This window comes from Rhinolophus ferrumequinum, chromosome X (assembly GCF_004115265.2).
Source record: "Rhinolophus ferrumequinum isolate MPI-CBG mRhiFer1 chromosome X, mRhiFer1_v1.p, whole genome shotgun sequence".
In the NCBI taxonomy this organism is placed as follows: domain Eukaryota; kingdom Metazoa; phylum Chordata; class Mammalia; order Chiroptera; family Rhinolophidae; genus Rhinolophus; species Rhinolophus ferrumequinum.
In genome coordinates, this window is record NC_046284.1 from 124,207,588 (window position 1) to 124,223,761 (window position 16,174).

Below are 16,174 nucleotides of genomic sequence, written 5' to 3' on the forward strand. Positions count from 1 at the left end.
TTTGGAGCCAGGAGACAGCTGAAGTTAAACGCTTTTCCTTTCATTTCCTTTCTAAGTGTTTTTTTTTTTTTTTTTTTTTTTTTTTTTTTTTTAACATTTCAGAGACACCCCAGGCCTTGGAGGAAACATCCCTCCCGTGTGGAACTGGCCTGTGCCTTCTTTAGCATTGAACTTTAGGGTCCCCAGACAGATGTCCCGCAGGCGTCTGGCTTACATGGAGGTCCAGGCATACAGGTGGTACTGCACATCGGCGGGGGCGGCTGGGCCCGGCATCCAGCTGCAGTTCATGAACCGGATATTGTAAATGAGACAGGAGAAGTTGATGGCTCTGGAACCTTCCTTGCCTGGAAAGACAAGCACATGCTCACCGGCGGCACCACCAGTGCCAGCACCTGCACGGTGGAGTCGAGGCTCGTCACTGCAGGAAAGCTGAGAATCCCGCGAAGGTGACGTCACCTGAATTATGAAAGGCCAGCTCGTGCTGAAACACGTCCCCCTCCGCAGTGACATTGATGGTCAGGAGGGCACCTCTATGCAGCACACAGTTGGGAAAGATGCAGAAGTAGGTGTCGTTGTCTTTGACCTGGAAGAGGCACAATCATAACTATATAACCTGCACGTCCAGCTCCCATGGAGCTGTTCGATCTCGTATGTGTATAACAAATTTCTCTAAAACAACTCTTACCTTCCATTAGTTTCCCCAAGTGTTCACCTTCCCACAGTTTGCCGTCCCCAAAAGCCAAAACCTCCCTCCCTTTTTCTTCTCACTTCTATACAAATTTATTGTAGTTTGTTAACAATATTAGATTGAGCCACTTCTTTGGGTCTACACTATTTTTCCAGAAAGGCCTCTGTGTACATGTACAATTTAACATCAAATGAAAATGATGTGCTTCTCCCCCGCCTTGTTAATCTCTCTTTTGTTAGTTTAATTTGCAGGACCCTGGCACCGGACCTAGGAGGGTAGAGGGAACACTTTTTATTTTTCCACCCTTTCAATACCTAACCAAGTTCCTCTCAGTAATTTTCTATCCTCTAACTCCTTCATCCTATAAAATGGCTATAAATCCCCAGCCCCTGGTGAATTCAGACTTGAGTTCAATCACTCCCCTGTTACAATACCTAGTGTTAAATAAAGTCCTTCTTGCCTGTTTAATTTGTCTGGTGCATTGGTTGTCTTTTGTGTGTGTGTGTGTGTGTGTGTGTGTGTGTGTGTGTGTGTCCTCCAAGCCCACTGAGCTAGCCCCTGCTTTGATGACATCTGCAGAGGATGCATTTGTACATCAGTGTTGAGCTGCATAACTGGGCTTAATTCTGCCTCTTCCGCTGACCACACTGAAATATCCATGAAAGAGCCTATGTCAGAGATTTGACACAAGGAGAGAACACTTCTCTCTTAGTCCGTTTGGGCTGCCATCACCGAATACCTCAGACAGGGCAGCTGCAACAACAGACATGCATCTCTCACCATTCTGGAGGCTGCAAGTCCCAGATCAACACACCAGGTGATTCAGTGTGTAGTGAGAACCCTCCTCCTGGGTCACAGATGGCATTTTCTCACTGTGTCCTCACGTGGAGGAAGGGGTAATGGAACTCTGGGAGGTCTCTTTTATAAGGCACTAATCCCATTCGTCTGTCTTTTGTCAGTTTAATTTGCAGGCCCCCGGCACCGAACGTAGGAGGGTATGACTGCCCCCATGACCTAATAACCTTCCAAAGGCTCCAGCTCCTAACACCAGCATGTTTGGGGTTAGGGCGGCAAAATATGAATTTTGTGGGGATATACACATTCAGGCTACAGAAGCTCCCATGTACACCATGGGGGCAGGGCAGAACTGAGTATCTTTAGTCTCCGCCCCCGTCCCCAAACAACGCCACACTGAAGCCAGGCTCAGGGCTTGGCACTGGGTGCCCTAGAGCTCACCCTTGACCTCTCACGCCAGGGCAGCCTAGCTTGACAGCTGTACCCAGTGTGTGAAGCCAAATGCTCAACAAGCTTCCATCCAGTCCCACAATTCAGATGTGTTTCCCCAAGGACTGGGAGCATCTCTCTGAACGGTGGTCATGAAGGAAAATCACGTGCCATCTCCCACAGGACGTCCCAGAAGGAGGTGGACCTGACTTCAGCTGTCACCTGACTCCTAATTGCAAAATCCACCTTCAGTCGTGAAGATAAGTTAGCAATGTCATCTCGAGGACATGAATGCAACGGGGTGTCTCCGCTTAGCTACGTAAGGGGGAACTTTCCTTCCATCTTTGCGATCTCTCCGCCCAAGGCCTGGGATGCACGTGTCACGTGTTGGTGTGAGAGCTCAACTAGACCAACGGGCGATGGCTGTGTCATCCACGATGAGGAAACCCTGACCCACAACCAGCAGGGACCAGCCCAGGAAGCCAGCCTGCCATATCAGTCCGATTTGCAGGAAGCCGACTGCTGCCACTGGTGACAACAGGGAGATCAGCGTGATGTCCCATTGGCCCTTAGTGGGCATATCTTGAATAACGACTGAAAAATTCCGATGTGTTGCCCCCACTTCCAACTTAGCACCAAACGAAGGAAAGCCAATATGCACCCTTTGAGTCAGCTGCCTCTGTCTCCGCCAGCACCACAGCTTCCACCAGGACACAGCCGAGCCTTCCTTTCTCCCCCTGTAGGGGGCACAGCATGCCACCCCAAAACATGTCATGCTGCAGAAAGATTATTTTGAGCTGGAGGCAATGGAGAAGCAACAGATGCAGAAAGATGCTTTTCCAGAAGTTCCCTTATCTGACTGAAAGCAGGAATGTCTGAGAAGTGAGGACGGCTGTGGATTCGTCTGGGGGAGTTTTATGGCCCTGGAGAGGGTGGAGAGCCAGCATTGGGATGGACCTGCACACTGATTAAAATAACCCTTGTCTTCCAATAATTTTCCTCACATATTTACCCTCCCACATATGCTGCCCTTGGAAACCAAAAACCCCTTTCCTGGGTCTTGTCACATCACCACAATTGATTGTGCTTTGTTAAAAATAGACTCTCAGCCTAACTGCTTCTTTGGGGGGTGCTTTTTTCTTTCTATGAACGCTTCCCCCCTCATGCCATCTACAAATTTTAACACCAAATAAAATTTGTATGCTTTTTCTCCAATTAATCTGTCTTTTGTCAGTCTAATTTGCAAACCCCATTCACAGAACCTAAGAGTGTGGATGAACATGTTTTTCCACGCCTACACCACTAGGAAGTCATCTACTTGACTTTGAGGTTCTGCCAAATGCAAGTGATGATGGCCGACCCCCCTCTCCGGGGCCAGCTTTGAGTAAACAGCCTCTGCTTCTCCTTGGGGGGTGGGGAAGGGGGGTATCTGTTTATTTCCACAGGTTTAATGCTCATTTAGAAGCAAAACGGTTTTCTTTCTCTTGAACCTTTGTGGAGGGGTTTCTGGGTTGGGAGGGGATTTTGTTTTTAATTGTGTTCCCCCACAAGTGTCCAGGGATGGAAGGGAATTTGTTGTGGGCAGTTGAGATCCTGCCAGGCCGGCACTCAGGAACCTGAGCTCCAGCTCACTTTTTGGAAGGGAGTTCTGGGAACACTTAGGTGACAACAGGTCAGTCACAGTTTCACACACTCCCCCCTGGGACATGCCAGGTCTGGGTTGTCCCCCCTCATTCATAGATGAGTAATAGGCTAAAAACAGACCGAGCAGGAAATGATTGTGCCATGGGGACACAGAAATAGAAATAGAACACATTCTAGTTGCATTTCTAGAGAAACACATTCTTATGAAAAGCATTTGATCCAAAAACAAAAAAGCAAACAAAAACCCAGCTGCTTGGAAATCGTAAAATAAAATGAAAAAGTAAGTTTTGAAAAAAGGAGGGCACGATGTAAGAAGAAACAAAGGGGTTTGGCTGGCAGGCAGCTCCCTGCAAGAGGAGAACTTTTGAGCCACCCAGATAACAAAGAATTCCTTAAAACAGCCAGGCTGGAAAACGTGCCACTGACATAATAATCCGGCCAATTCATGGCTCTGAGCTGCCAAACAGGAGCCAGCTGTGGAGCAACCCATGCAGACTTTTTAGCAGGGAAAAGGGTTCAAAAGAAGTTTTACCATAGCCAGGAAAGGGGGGGGGGGTGTGCTCATAGCCAAACTGAAGGGAAAAAAGAACTTCTTAGCTAAGCAAAGACTCCCCAAAACATCTCAACTGTGGATTGCCAGGGTGAATACACACACACACACACACACACACAATGAATGAACACGTGCCCTTCCAAAAGGGAAAAGAAATGCCCTCCTTTTCTCATCAGCATTTCCTTTGGAAAACTTGTGAGGGCAGCCTGGCTGTCTCCTCGCCCTGAGAAGCCTATCAATCTCCTTAAAAGCGAAAGGACCTGCAGGCCCTTTTGCATCCCAGGAATGCATCCTGGGGCCCACAACCCCCTTTGCAGAGGGAGCCAGAAGCTGGGTCCTGCCTCACAGACTCTGTGAAGGTTTTGCCCTAAGACACAATTTTCCATTTGTGGAAGGAAAGGTGCCAATGTTGTTGTTTTTCTTTGGATGAAGACCATTAATGTGTGTGTACTGGGTTGTATGCTCCAGGCCATGTAACAGGTGAAATGGCCTGTACCTTGTGGTCTCGTGAGCAGGTGGCCTGTCCTGGCCGTGAGCTTTTCATTGCTTCCTTCTGGGATAGCCCTGCTTTCTCGGCTGGCAGGAGGTTTCATTTATGTATTGATTTATAGATGCATTTATATTTTGTTCTGGGCTTTAGCTGTTTTCTAAAAAAAATTATTACTTTTTTATTGTGGTCAAATATACATGACATCAAATGGACCATTTTAACCTGTGAAAGTGTACAAGTCAGTGGCTCTGAGCACATTCAATGTCATGTAACCATTACTTCTACTTCCAGAACATTCTTACCATCCCAAAAAGACACCCCATTCCCAAGAGCAATCCCTGCCCGGCCCCCTCCCCAGCCCCTAACCCACTTCCTGTCTGTGGGGGAGCCTGTTCTGGATGGACAGTTCACGTAAAGGGAGCCACACATGGTGGCCTTGTGTGTCTGGCTTCTGTCACTGAGCAGAATGTTTTCAGGGTCCATCCACGAGGTAGCGAGTGTCAGCGCCTCCCGCCTTTTTATGGCTGAGTAAGAGATTTTACTTTTAATTACACTTCCCTAAGAGTATCTTTCCTCAAAATTCCTACTTGGAGTGGGACCAAATGAGGAACTAGAAGATGGAGGGGACACATGGCAGGAGGGGTGGGGACACATGGCAGGAGGGGTGGGGACACATGGCAGGGCTCTCTCGAGCATTTACAGCAATCCACCAAATAAAATGTCACATGTTAAACGCCCATCGTAAACCTGGTTAACACAACTGATGACGAAAGTTGAAAACTGACGTGAAAGGAAAAAGTATGGTGTCTAAAAAAAAATCAGCATGTCCATATCCTGCGGCTTAGATCCCCGATTACAGGGGCAAAGGGTGGCCGAGTGGACGGGGAATAAATGTGGCCTCCACTCCCTCACATGGCAGGTCAGACAGGAGTCTGACGAGAAAGTATGTACATGGGGATTTCTTCAAAACTAGGGGAAATCTGAGTAGCGTTAACATACGTTGTCTATGTACCAAACTGACGGGAAAAACTCAGAAGCCAAGTCAGTACCACTTACTGTTCCCCCACACCACCCCTTTTCCCCCTCCAACGGAGAGGCCGCGGTTCCAGGTCCCCCCTCAGACACCAAAGTCCACATGTGCTCACGTCCCTTATGGAAAATGACACAGTATTTGTATGGACCCTCCGCACAGCCTCCCGTAGACATAAAATCGTCCCTAGGTTACTTATAACACCAGATACAATGTAACTGCTGCGTAAAGAGTGGTTACACTGTATCACCTCAGGAACAATGACAAGAGAAAAAGTCTGCACCTGTTCAGTACAGACGCAGCCGCCAGAGCCTAACTGTACAGTAACAATGTAACATTTGCCAAGACAGAGCAACAGTGCAGCATTCCTTTTCCAAATATTTTCCATCCTGGCTTGGTTGAACCCACGAATACAGAGGGCGACGCTTGATACTCTGGCAGGAGGCAGAGAGGAAACCTGCTCCGGGACAGAGTTCCTTAATCAGTGACAAGAGAGAATGGCAGATGAGCACCTAGAAGACGGGTGAAACAGGCCACGTTGCCGATCACTTCAGTGGATCCAATTGCTCTCTGAGTGAAAAGACACCCCGGAAGGCGTTAAAGAGGACAATCAGGTGTGGCTTAGGGGAGGCGAGGGACACCCCGACAGCCAGAGGCAGGCCAGGTTCCCAGGAGGGGGGTGAGATGAATTTTCCACCAGAAGTGACAGGCTGGAAGGATCCAGTGAAGGGATCTGGGCCAGGGGCATGCCCCTCTTTCTGGAAGCAGAAGCTGGGGACTTTCTGCCTTGGCAAATAGTCACCTCACAGTAAGCCTCATAGAAACCCAAACCCATGACCCAAAATCGCACGGCACCATTTCCTGAGTCTACAACAAGACAGGTCAACCACACAGTTAAAAAATAAAAATTAAAAAGTCCAACAATTTAAAAACTATAATTAGTCTTCCCCTAATTAACTCCTAGGAGAAGGTACCTGGCCTTCAATACAATACGCGGATGGCGTGTTACAAAGTTGCACTCCTGAAATGTGGACAATGTTCCCAACCAGTGTCAGCCCAACACATCTAATTGAAAAGGAAGGTGCACACAGCCACTCATTTAATTTTAAAAAATTATGACCTCCCCACCACTCCAAAGAACTGGCTTTTTTTTTTTTTTCTTTTCTTTTCCAACCAGGAGAAAATCCTCCACACAAATCTGTGGACAGCAGGAGGAAGGAAATGAACCAGAGATTATCAAAACTGAAAACTGACAGGTGAGGGCGGTGGATCCGCTGACACGTATAAAGAAAAGTACAAATACACTCGATTTCATGGAGCTAGTCAAACTTTGATCAAAGACCACTGAGAAGACATAAATAATAAATAAAAATGTTCCCTTAAAAATAGAGTAAGACCTAAGCTATCATATCCACAACCTGAATTTAAGGTTTGTTTTCTTTTTAAAATTCATTAAGATCGTCCAGAGTTTGTTTCTGTAAGACAAGTATGCTGTAGGAAAACGTCGGAAACATTTTCAAGGAGATACAAGTTCCGTGCCAGAGAAGGACAAGCAGCGCTAGAAGCTCAGGCACGTAAATGAACCTCTTTTAGTGACAAAGAAGGTCTCTCCCTCAGCAGGCAATATCGTAATTAATATTGCAACACTTGATTTTTGAAATCCAGGAAGAAAGCAAGAATGCATGGGTGACCATGCCAGGCTAATTACTCTCAAAGTCGTCTCAAATTCACAATGAAAAGTGAAAGTCAAGAAGAAAGACACATTAGCATTATTTACAAATTATGTGATACAATTCAGAAAACCAAACGCTCCCCCCAAATACATAAGATTTATGAGATGAGGACACCCCCTGGGTTCATAAAATAAATAGCTTTTCTACACCAATGTGAAGAAAGACAAAACTGAAACAAACAAACAAAAGACAGCAAGCTCAATAAAATAGGAAGCTATCAAATGCCTAGAAATTACCGATACACAAAGGAAGTGATGAAACTTTATGGTGCAATAGGATCAGTGTGACAAAAGGCAAAGGGAGCTATGCCTTTTTTATGTGTCAAAAGACACATGTATAAAATTCCATGGTAAAATTCCAGTATAAAATTCCAGATGGATTTCTGATTGACTTCTAGGTCTAACATATTTCAAACGAAACTTCCAAAGGCATCATTTTGGGGAGGAAACCTCTGAAAAAGATTCCCACATGTATCAAGAGACTCAAAGTTACACACATTAGAATGGCTTCTTTGGCCAGTTTTTCTCCTGTAGAGCCAGTCCTGGTGCCATATTGGACCTGCTTCATTTGTCCACTCACAGCCGAGCATGGATGGCAGGGAGTCCCTTCTGTGCCATCCTGCTGCCCATCCAGGGCACCACCACTTTCCACATTACATCCATGCAATTTATCAGCCCCAGAAGCCCAACCCTCCCCCCTTTCCTTTGTCTGCTCACTTTTCCACCATCCACTGCCCTCTGTTAAAATGGCAGTTGTAGAAGCTCCCTAGTCTAACCACTTCTTTGCATGTTCAGTTCTCTTCCGTGATGCTTCATGTATGTAAAAATGAAATATAGGAAGAAATCTGTATGCCTTTTCTCCTGTTCCTCTGTCTTTTGTCAGTTTAATTTGCAGGCCTCTGTCACTGAACCTAACAGTGACAGAGGAAATGTTTCCTTCCCCTCCAACAAGAGCAATGGGAGCGGGAATCTGCCACAGGGAGGGGACTCAAGAGGCAATTTACAGGGACACTGAAGATTGACAAGAGCCGTCCGGCATGAGCCTTGAGCACTCACCTGTGGGATCAGCCTGGTGGGAGAGCTGGGCGGCGTGTCTATTTTGCATTCTTGCCAAGTCACATTTCTCCTGTTATTCCAGGTTAACATCTTTTTCCTTGGATCTAGCTTCATGTTGATAACGGGAGATACATTCTCCTGTGCTGTCATTAAAAGAAAGAACACTCAGCGAGCATCAAGACCCCTCCCTCCCCCAGGTGACATTGATAATTACAGTGGGGGGGGAGGGGGCATTTTGGAAGCATCAAGGATGGATCAAATGCTTTTGCTTTTTCTTGATTGAGGCCAAATTCACAGGAGATAAAATTAACCATTTTGAAGGGAGCAATGTGTCGAAATTTATAAGCACCTGAAAAGGTTCTCAGACTCACTAGTCATCAGGAAAATGCAAATCAAAACCACGATGAGGTGCCCGTTCATCCCCCATAAGGTTAGCTAGAATAATCATCTTTTTAAAAAGAAAATAATTGTTCTAGCGAATATGGAGACATGGGGACCCTCTGTACATTGATGGTGGGGGTGCAAAGCAGGCCATTATGTTTTTCTGTGGGTTTCTGGTGGGCGTCAATTATTTCTATTCAGCCCATAAATTACGATGTATAGATTCATCCACATCTAGACTTCTTTTTAACTGTTTTTCAATTGAGACTTCAGGAACATATAACTTCCTATTAGTTTCGGGTTTACAACATTATGATACGTTGTATATATTGTGAAAGGATCACAGGGCAAGTGTAGTTCAGCTCCACCACCACAGAGGGTTACAAAGTATCTGTAACGCAGGGTTACAAAGTATCTGTACCGCAGGCTCTCAGCTCCCGCCCCGCACACGAACGCAGGACAGGGCGAGGCCAAAAACGAACACCCACGGAGCCATAGATAGGGGATTCGTACCACTGTATTCTCGCTGGTGGCTGGGTTGGAGACACAGGAAGCAGGAGCCGCACCCTCTGCAATCTGCTGTCCGCTTCTCTGCCAACCAAGTAACCAACCAGCGTAGCCACGGAAGCTATATTAGTAGCTAATTGGCTCACTGGTTACAGCTGACGGCCAACTAGTCACAGCGGACGGCCATCTACTACCCGAGCCAGCACCTTTCCACGTGAGGCCGAGAGCCTGGAAACTGCCCTCTGGGACTCTGTCCCCACACTATCTTTCTGCTGTGATGAGAACTTTTAAGATCCACTGTCTTGGCAACTTTCAAATGTGCAGTTCAGTATTATAAGTATACAATGCAGCACAGTGTTATAACTAGACTTACCAGGCCATATGCTGTATCTCCAGGACTCACCTTAGAGCTAGAAGTTTGTTCCTTTTGACCCCCTACACCCATGCCCCAAACCGCCATGCTTTGATTTAATTGGGCGGCTTCCCTCCCAGGCATTCAGGACGGGCGAGGGGACAGGGGAACCCCTTTGAGCTGGGGGGCCCATCCGGAGTGGAGGGTGTGGGCCGTGACAGGCTTGCCATAGGGGAGGCAAACAGTACGTAGACGTTTAATTCTCCCCATTAAAAATATGAGGAGAGAGTCTCTCACCCGAATCTCCTTTCCTGTCTGAGTTTCTCTCTCTGTCCTTTTACAAATGGACAGACATCCTTCAATTGGCTAAACAGACCTGTGGACAGGCTCTCAGTGCAAAATATATCCTGCAAGAGAAGGAGCACTTCGGAAATGGGATCCTCGGAGACGGGAATGCCTGTGCCCACCTCCGGGGAGGACAGACGTCCTCCTTCAGCAGGCACCTGGCTCCAGTGCAAACCCACCGGAGGGGAAGGGCAGTGCCCGCTTAGCTCCATAACCAGATGGACTCTTTCTGCCTTTCTGCCGGGGCCATCTCTTTAGCGGCTGGCCAGGACATGCAGGCCACTCTGCTTTTGTGCTCCGTCAATAATGAGATGGCTTTCTTTCTCTTCCACCTACTTGGGGAGGTTTTCGGGGTGGGCAGGAGATTTTGTGTGGAATGACTTTCCCCCACTACGGGCAGAAGGTCTGACACACCCGCTGGGGTTGAGGCTTGGGGTTTGGGGCTGGAGCCAGGCGATGTCTCCTTCCCTTTGATTCTGCAGGAGGATAAGCGAATCCGCCTGAGTCTGACTTGCAAGGAGACCCCTTTCCCTACCGGGGGGGGGGGGGGGGGGGGGGGGGGGGAGGGGCTCCAGGTCAGGGGACCTTGGTCCCCTCCGAGTGGTAGGGGTGTGGCTGTCCCACAAAGCCCCAGAGGACTCGCCTGCACCTACCAGGGTCTGGCTCTTCAGTGCATGCTGAGCTCAGGAGCATGAGGAGGCTTACAAAATCCAACAAGGACGCCATGCCGAGCCGAGCCCCGCAGCTGCACCTAGGCATTCAAAGAGAAGACACCTGCTCAGAAGTCAGATTCCAACCCCAGCAGGAGCCCGCCCTTCTCAGCACGACCCCTCCCCTCCGTAATTAAAGGGCCCTTTCTTTACAATGTCCCACCAGTGCATGCTGTTACTGTCTTTGCGTAGAATTAACCCCTGGTCGTTTGCAGACCATGAAAGGATGTACGAGACTCTGCAAGAGTCAGACAAGATTTGTTGAAAGTCAGGGAGAGAGAGTTCTGGCGGAGGGAAGTTTTGCCAGGACAGAGCCCCATAGGGACAGCTGTGCTGACGAGAAGGAGCGCTGGGGTTTTATATTTTTCCAGGCAGGATGTAGGGCGCTTGTCCGCGTGCAGGGGGGCTGCCGTTACAATCTTCTCCTCCTGGGAACTCTCCCATTCCCATGTGTGATGGGTGTAAGGCGCTTGTCAGCCTGCAAGTGCAGTGCTAGCCGGGGGAGTCAGAGCCAAGCGATGAACGTTTACCTCCTTGCTGTCAGCCCACAAGCTGGCTGCTGTCAACTCTTTACTTGGCTCATCAGTTACCATCCTGCTCCCACAGACCTAGGTTACCTGGCGAAAGGAGGCCACCTTTTCAAATTCTGCTTGAAACCCCCTCCAAAGCATCAATGAATGCTGTGATGACAACATTCAACAAACTGGGATCGAAGAAAGCTCCTCTGGGGTCCTGCCCTTTGCGTGTGTTCCCAGCCCACGGGCACTGGCCATCCCTGATCCACATTCCTGCTTCTGAGACATGTATGTGGGGACCCAGAGTGGGTATCAAAGTGATTTTAAGGTGATCGTCTGTAAGTGCTGGCTGAGGGGCAGGAGAGGTGAGGCCCCCGCCAGTGAAAGAAGGGATGTATGATGAGGTTGCTGGTGCACAGCAGCCACTTTGGGCATGAAGTCCCTCGGGGCCACCATTTTCCTGTACTCCCAAACATCCTAGCAGGTAGGGACATTTCCAGCATCACAGCAGGAGAAGAACCATGGCGTAGGGACATCACCTGCCTCTGTGTCCACGTGGTGAGAAGTGTGGCCTGGAAGCCATCTGGGGGTGACCAAGAGAGACCAGGAAGCTGTTGCAGAAGCCGAGGGGAAGGGAGCCTTGGGTGGGGGGGCGGGAGGGTCACCACCTGGATGGAGCTGCTGAAAGGCCAGGGGAGGGAGAAACGGAAAGGGCCACACCTGGAGGGAGGCCACCCGTGCCCTTGGTGCCCGGAATTTCGGTGGAGACAGTGGCAGAGCCCAGCCTGCCGTGTTTGGGGGGTGGAAGGGGGGGAAGACCTTTGAATTCCAACACCAAGCGCTGCCGAGGGAGGATTTGGGTGAGTAAAAGGCCAGGATTTTGTTCATTTGAACAGATTTCCCCCACCCCCATAGCTTCACAACCCTACAGACTAGCAAGGGCTGAACACAAAGAGATGGAATGACCTTGCTGGCTGAACAGAGGTCATCGAGAGTGAGGCTGTAGAGGAGCTGGCCGAGAATCGGACACCGTGGCTGAAGAGTCAGCACCAGCCGGACGCCACCGGCGACCCTCAGGGTATTGTGTTTGTTCTCCTTTCAGGAGACAGTTGCCAACCTCAGGCAGCGAGAGACCAATGTGGCTCCATACCTGGGAACAGGTAGGCTCCTTTGTGTCTCATTAGCTAGTGAGACGTCTTCCTAGATAAGACAGACTGAGGGAAGAGGCTGAGGAAAGGGAGAGACAGAGGGAGGGTGGAGATTTGGGAGGAAAAACTATTTCCCTCTACCCTCTTAGATTCTGCACCTGGTACCTGCAAATTAAACTGATAAAAGACAGGTTCACAGAAAAACTAGCTTTAATTACATCCATACCCAAAGAGTAATATGGCTCAAGGAGGAGACCAGATGATGGAGTCTTATGCACCATCTTAGTCTGAACAAAGGATTTTGGGTTTCTGGTAGGGGAGGCCTGTTATAGGAAGAGGTCAGGAGGGGAGGAAATGTATGGGTGGCAGGAGTTGTCTGGTTATACAGATAAGAGTCTCTGGGGTGATAAGCGCTATCTCTGAGAGCAGCTCTTATCTTCTTGGTAGGGAGACATCTTTACAAACAGAAATGTCCTTTATTACTGTAAATTTCCTTTGCAGGAGGGGGAACCCATATACTCCACTTTTAGGCAGCCATGGAGGGGTACAGAGCTTTCCCTGCCTCAGCTGGTTCTTGGTGGCCTTTAGCTCAAAATAAGGCACATTGTGGGATGGCACGTCACCTGCCTCCTGGCTCACAGCTTCCTACTTTTAGGTGTGGGGGACCACCCTCCTGCAGCCCCACTCTGCAAGCTGGGCAGCTTGCCTGTCACAGCTCCTGGCTGTCACAGCTGTCAGACTCTTCCTCCTCCAAACAGACTTCCTTCTCTGTGTGGCCATACACACTCCCTCTCGGCTCATCCTTTTATGGGAAGCAGAACTCGACCGCAGGAAATCATCTTGGGATCCTTCCAGGGCTGCACCCCCAGAGAAAAATTGTCGTTGCTGAAATTTTTCCCAACAAGGAAGGGGAGGCGATAACATGTGGGGGTACAAGGGCACCCCAAGATCTGGTTTTAATGCTCCGGTCCAGAGCACCTGTTGTTATGGACTAAATTGTGTCCCCCCCCAAAATTCATATGTTGGAGCCCTAACTCCCAGGACCTCAGAATGGGGCTGTATTAGGAGACGGGTCTGTAAAGAGGGGACTAAGGTGACATGAGGTCACTAGGGTGGGCCCTGACCCAATAGGACTGTGTCCTTATAAGGAGAGATGAGGACACACAGACACACACAGAGGGACGGCCGTGTGAGGACACGGGGAGCAGATGGCCGTCCACACGCCCAGGAGGGAGGCTTTGGGGGGACCAGCCCTGGGACACCTGGATCTCAGGCTCCAGCCTCCAGGACTGGGAGGGAATAAATGTCTGTTGTGCAAGCCGCTCAGGCTGGGGTCCTTTGCCATGGCCGCCCGAGCAACTTAACGCAGGTAACTGCCAGCAAAGCAATGGAGGGTGATGCTGTGTGATACCTGCACTCTCATTATTCGTCCTGGCGGCAACTGATAGATGGAGCCCTCTCTGTGTCGGGGACCGAGGTTGGCCTTCTCTGTGGCCCTTGGAGGAGCCGCTGGCTGTGGGGGCAGAGGGCATGAGCAGGTGCTCGGCGTGGACGGGCCGTCCTCGGCTTGATCGTGATGGAGGATTGGTGACATTGCTTCTCTCCTTCCCAGGGGACACCCCACACCCTTTCTGGGACCTCGCCGGGAGCTGGGGGACAGGGCAGCTTGTGCACCCCACAAAGACCTGCCTTTTGGAGCCTGAGTCCCTCCACCTGTTCCCGGGTCACCGGGTCCTCTACCCATCGGCGTCCAAGAGCAACCCTCGAGGACAATCTCGCGTACACAATCCCAGAAGGAAATGTTTCACGGATACATAAGGGTTCACACACGCCGTGTACCGTCTGCCACACACCCGACCACTTACAACGTGCCACGTAAAACGCTGAGCATTTTATCAGCAACACAAATGCCACACGTCCACCCGACCCATCTCTCCCCTGTCCCCAAAGCCCTGTTGGTCACAGTCCCACCGTTTTTCCCTCCCGCCTTCCCGTGGGTGAACCATGGAGCTGGTACAGCTTTTCCCTTCTTATCAACCTCCCCGCCATCCTACCAGTGCTATAAAGACGGGGAAATCGACTTACAGGTGGGTCAACCTCGTGGACCCCTCGCTGGCCGTTTCGGGGGCTTTTTGAAGGTGCTGTCTTCCCTGCCTGGCACACGGGGCGGTGGGGGGCACACGGTGCTGACAGCTCGGCAGGAACCCAGGTCCCCCGGGGCCCCCCGGCAGCCGTCCTGGAGGCGGCCGGCAGTGTTTCCCCAGCGAGAAGGGAAAAGAGACTGAGAAGGCCCGGCCGTCTGGACACACGATCGCCTCTCCTCTCTGTCTCTCTCTCTCTGATGTTTTCAAAGAATTCTTTCCTAGGTCAGCCTTTGGAGAAAATGTAATCAATCTTCCATCAACGGAGCGTGTGTTTTCGGTGTGTGTGCAGCCCAGTGTTATCTTGGGGGACAGGAAGTGTTTTAGCCCAGCCAGCGGTCTGCCTCAAGCCCCTTGTTTCACGCACGTCCTGAGTTCCCCCTGCTGGCAGCACGGGTCTGTCTGGCCACGTGTCCACCTGCTCCCCGTGGGGTGGTCCCGGAAACCAGGGTCTGGGCTCCTGCCTCCATCTGAGCACCGGCTCGTCCTCTGTCCACTCAGGGGGCGCTGAGTTTTCTTCAGTGTCAGGGTCTCACAGATGGTGTGCGTGTGTCCTTCTCGTCCTGGTCCCCTGAGCTGGGCGGACGGACCCCAGGGCCTGCAGTCCTACTGACCGGCCGACAAAGCTCCCCTTTCCTGGTGAAGCGCCCTTCTCGGCCTGGGAGCACGTGCCTTCCTTCCTCTGTGAGAAGCCCGCTCCCGGGCCGGCGCGCGGGACCCAGCAGGAAACCCTGGGGCCCACGAGGGAGCCGCCTTGTAAGTAGGTGCAGTGGCACCTCGGTTTCCGAACGTGACCCGTTCCGGAAGTCCCTTCGAGTCCTGAAACATTCGGAAGCAGCCGACAGCTGGGCCTCAGGATCCTGCCCTCAGCGGAAGCCACGGGACACGCTGGAGGTCTGAGGCGTGTTCGAAACCCGAAGCATTGACTTGCGGCTTATGGCCTTCGGAAACCGAAATGTTCCTCAACGGAGACGTTCGAACACCGAGACCCTCCCGCGATTTCTGTCCCCAAGCCTCTGCATAACGGTGACGCCCGTTGGCTGGCGTGTCGGCCCACACGAATGCCATCGTTTGCGCGTATCCCCAGGAGATATGCTCAGCCCTCCTTTGCTCCCGTCAAGCCCCGTTATCACGCGGTGTCGGCGAGGGGCGTTGCAGGTGGCAGTACCTGGCTGGGGACACAGTCCCCGAGACGCACGTGGCCTGGACGGGCTCGGCTGGGCTGCTAGGGGACTGCTGGGCCCTGCACGTCCCAGCTGTGCCCTGGAAGGGGACAGGCCACTGTTCCCTTTCGTCCCCAGTCACTTTGCAGCCGTTAGCATCTTGCTGTTTATTTATTTTAAGGGCGAACGATTCCTTCACTCCTGAACCCAGAAGTAAGTGGGAGGCTTTGAGGAGAGCAGGAGGGGTAGGGGGCCTAGCAGAAACGGTCTCAAGGTGTTGGGGGGTCTAGAATGTTCTAGGACACAGCGGTAGACACGAGGTTGACCACAGCAGCCCAGACCACCGTGAAGGGTGCAGGCTTTGGGGCAGGGGGTTAGTCATTTTTAGTGTTTTGTTGTTTTTTTTTTTAAAGGACACTCGTGAACGGAGGCATTTTGAGGTTCATGGCAGCTGTGACCTTCTTAGAAAAAATGATACCGGGGTGTCTCCCGTTC

At 50.6% G+C, this 16,174-nt stretch overlaps 1 protein-coding gene across 1 annotated transcript in view; it reads right to left on the reverse strand.

Annotated features, from left to right (window-relative positions):
• The window catches only part of LOC117025782 (granulocyte-macrophage colony-stimulating factor receptor subunit alpha-like), a 30,119-nt gene extending 15,351 nt beyond the window's left edge, over positions 1–14,768 (reverse strand). Inside the window, exons 1-5 of the mRNA XM_033111979.1 lie at positions 14,461–14,768; positions 10,656–10,753; positions 8,418–8,560; positions 457–583; positions 215–344 (exon numbers count right to left, since the gene is read on the reverse strand). Of these exons, the coding sequence (XP_032967870.1) occupies positions 215–344; positions 457–583; positions 8,418–8,560; positions 10,656–10,728 (473 nt within the window). The 5' untranslated portion in view covers positions 10,729–10,753; positions 14,461–14,768. The remainder of the gene's footprint in view (positions 1–214; positions 345–456; positions 584–8,417; positions 8,561–10,655; positions 10,754–14,460) is intronic.
• Positions 14,769–16,174: the final 1,406 nt, after the last annotated feature.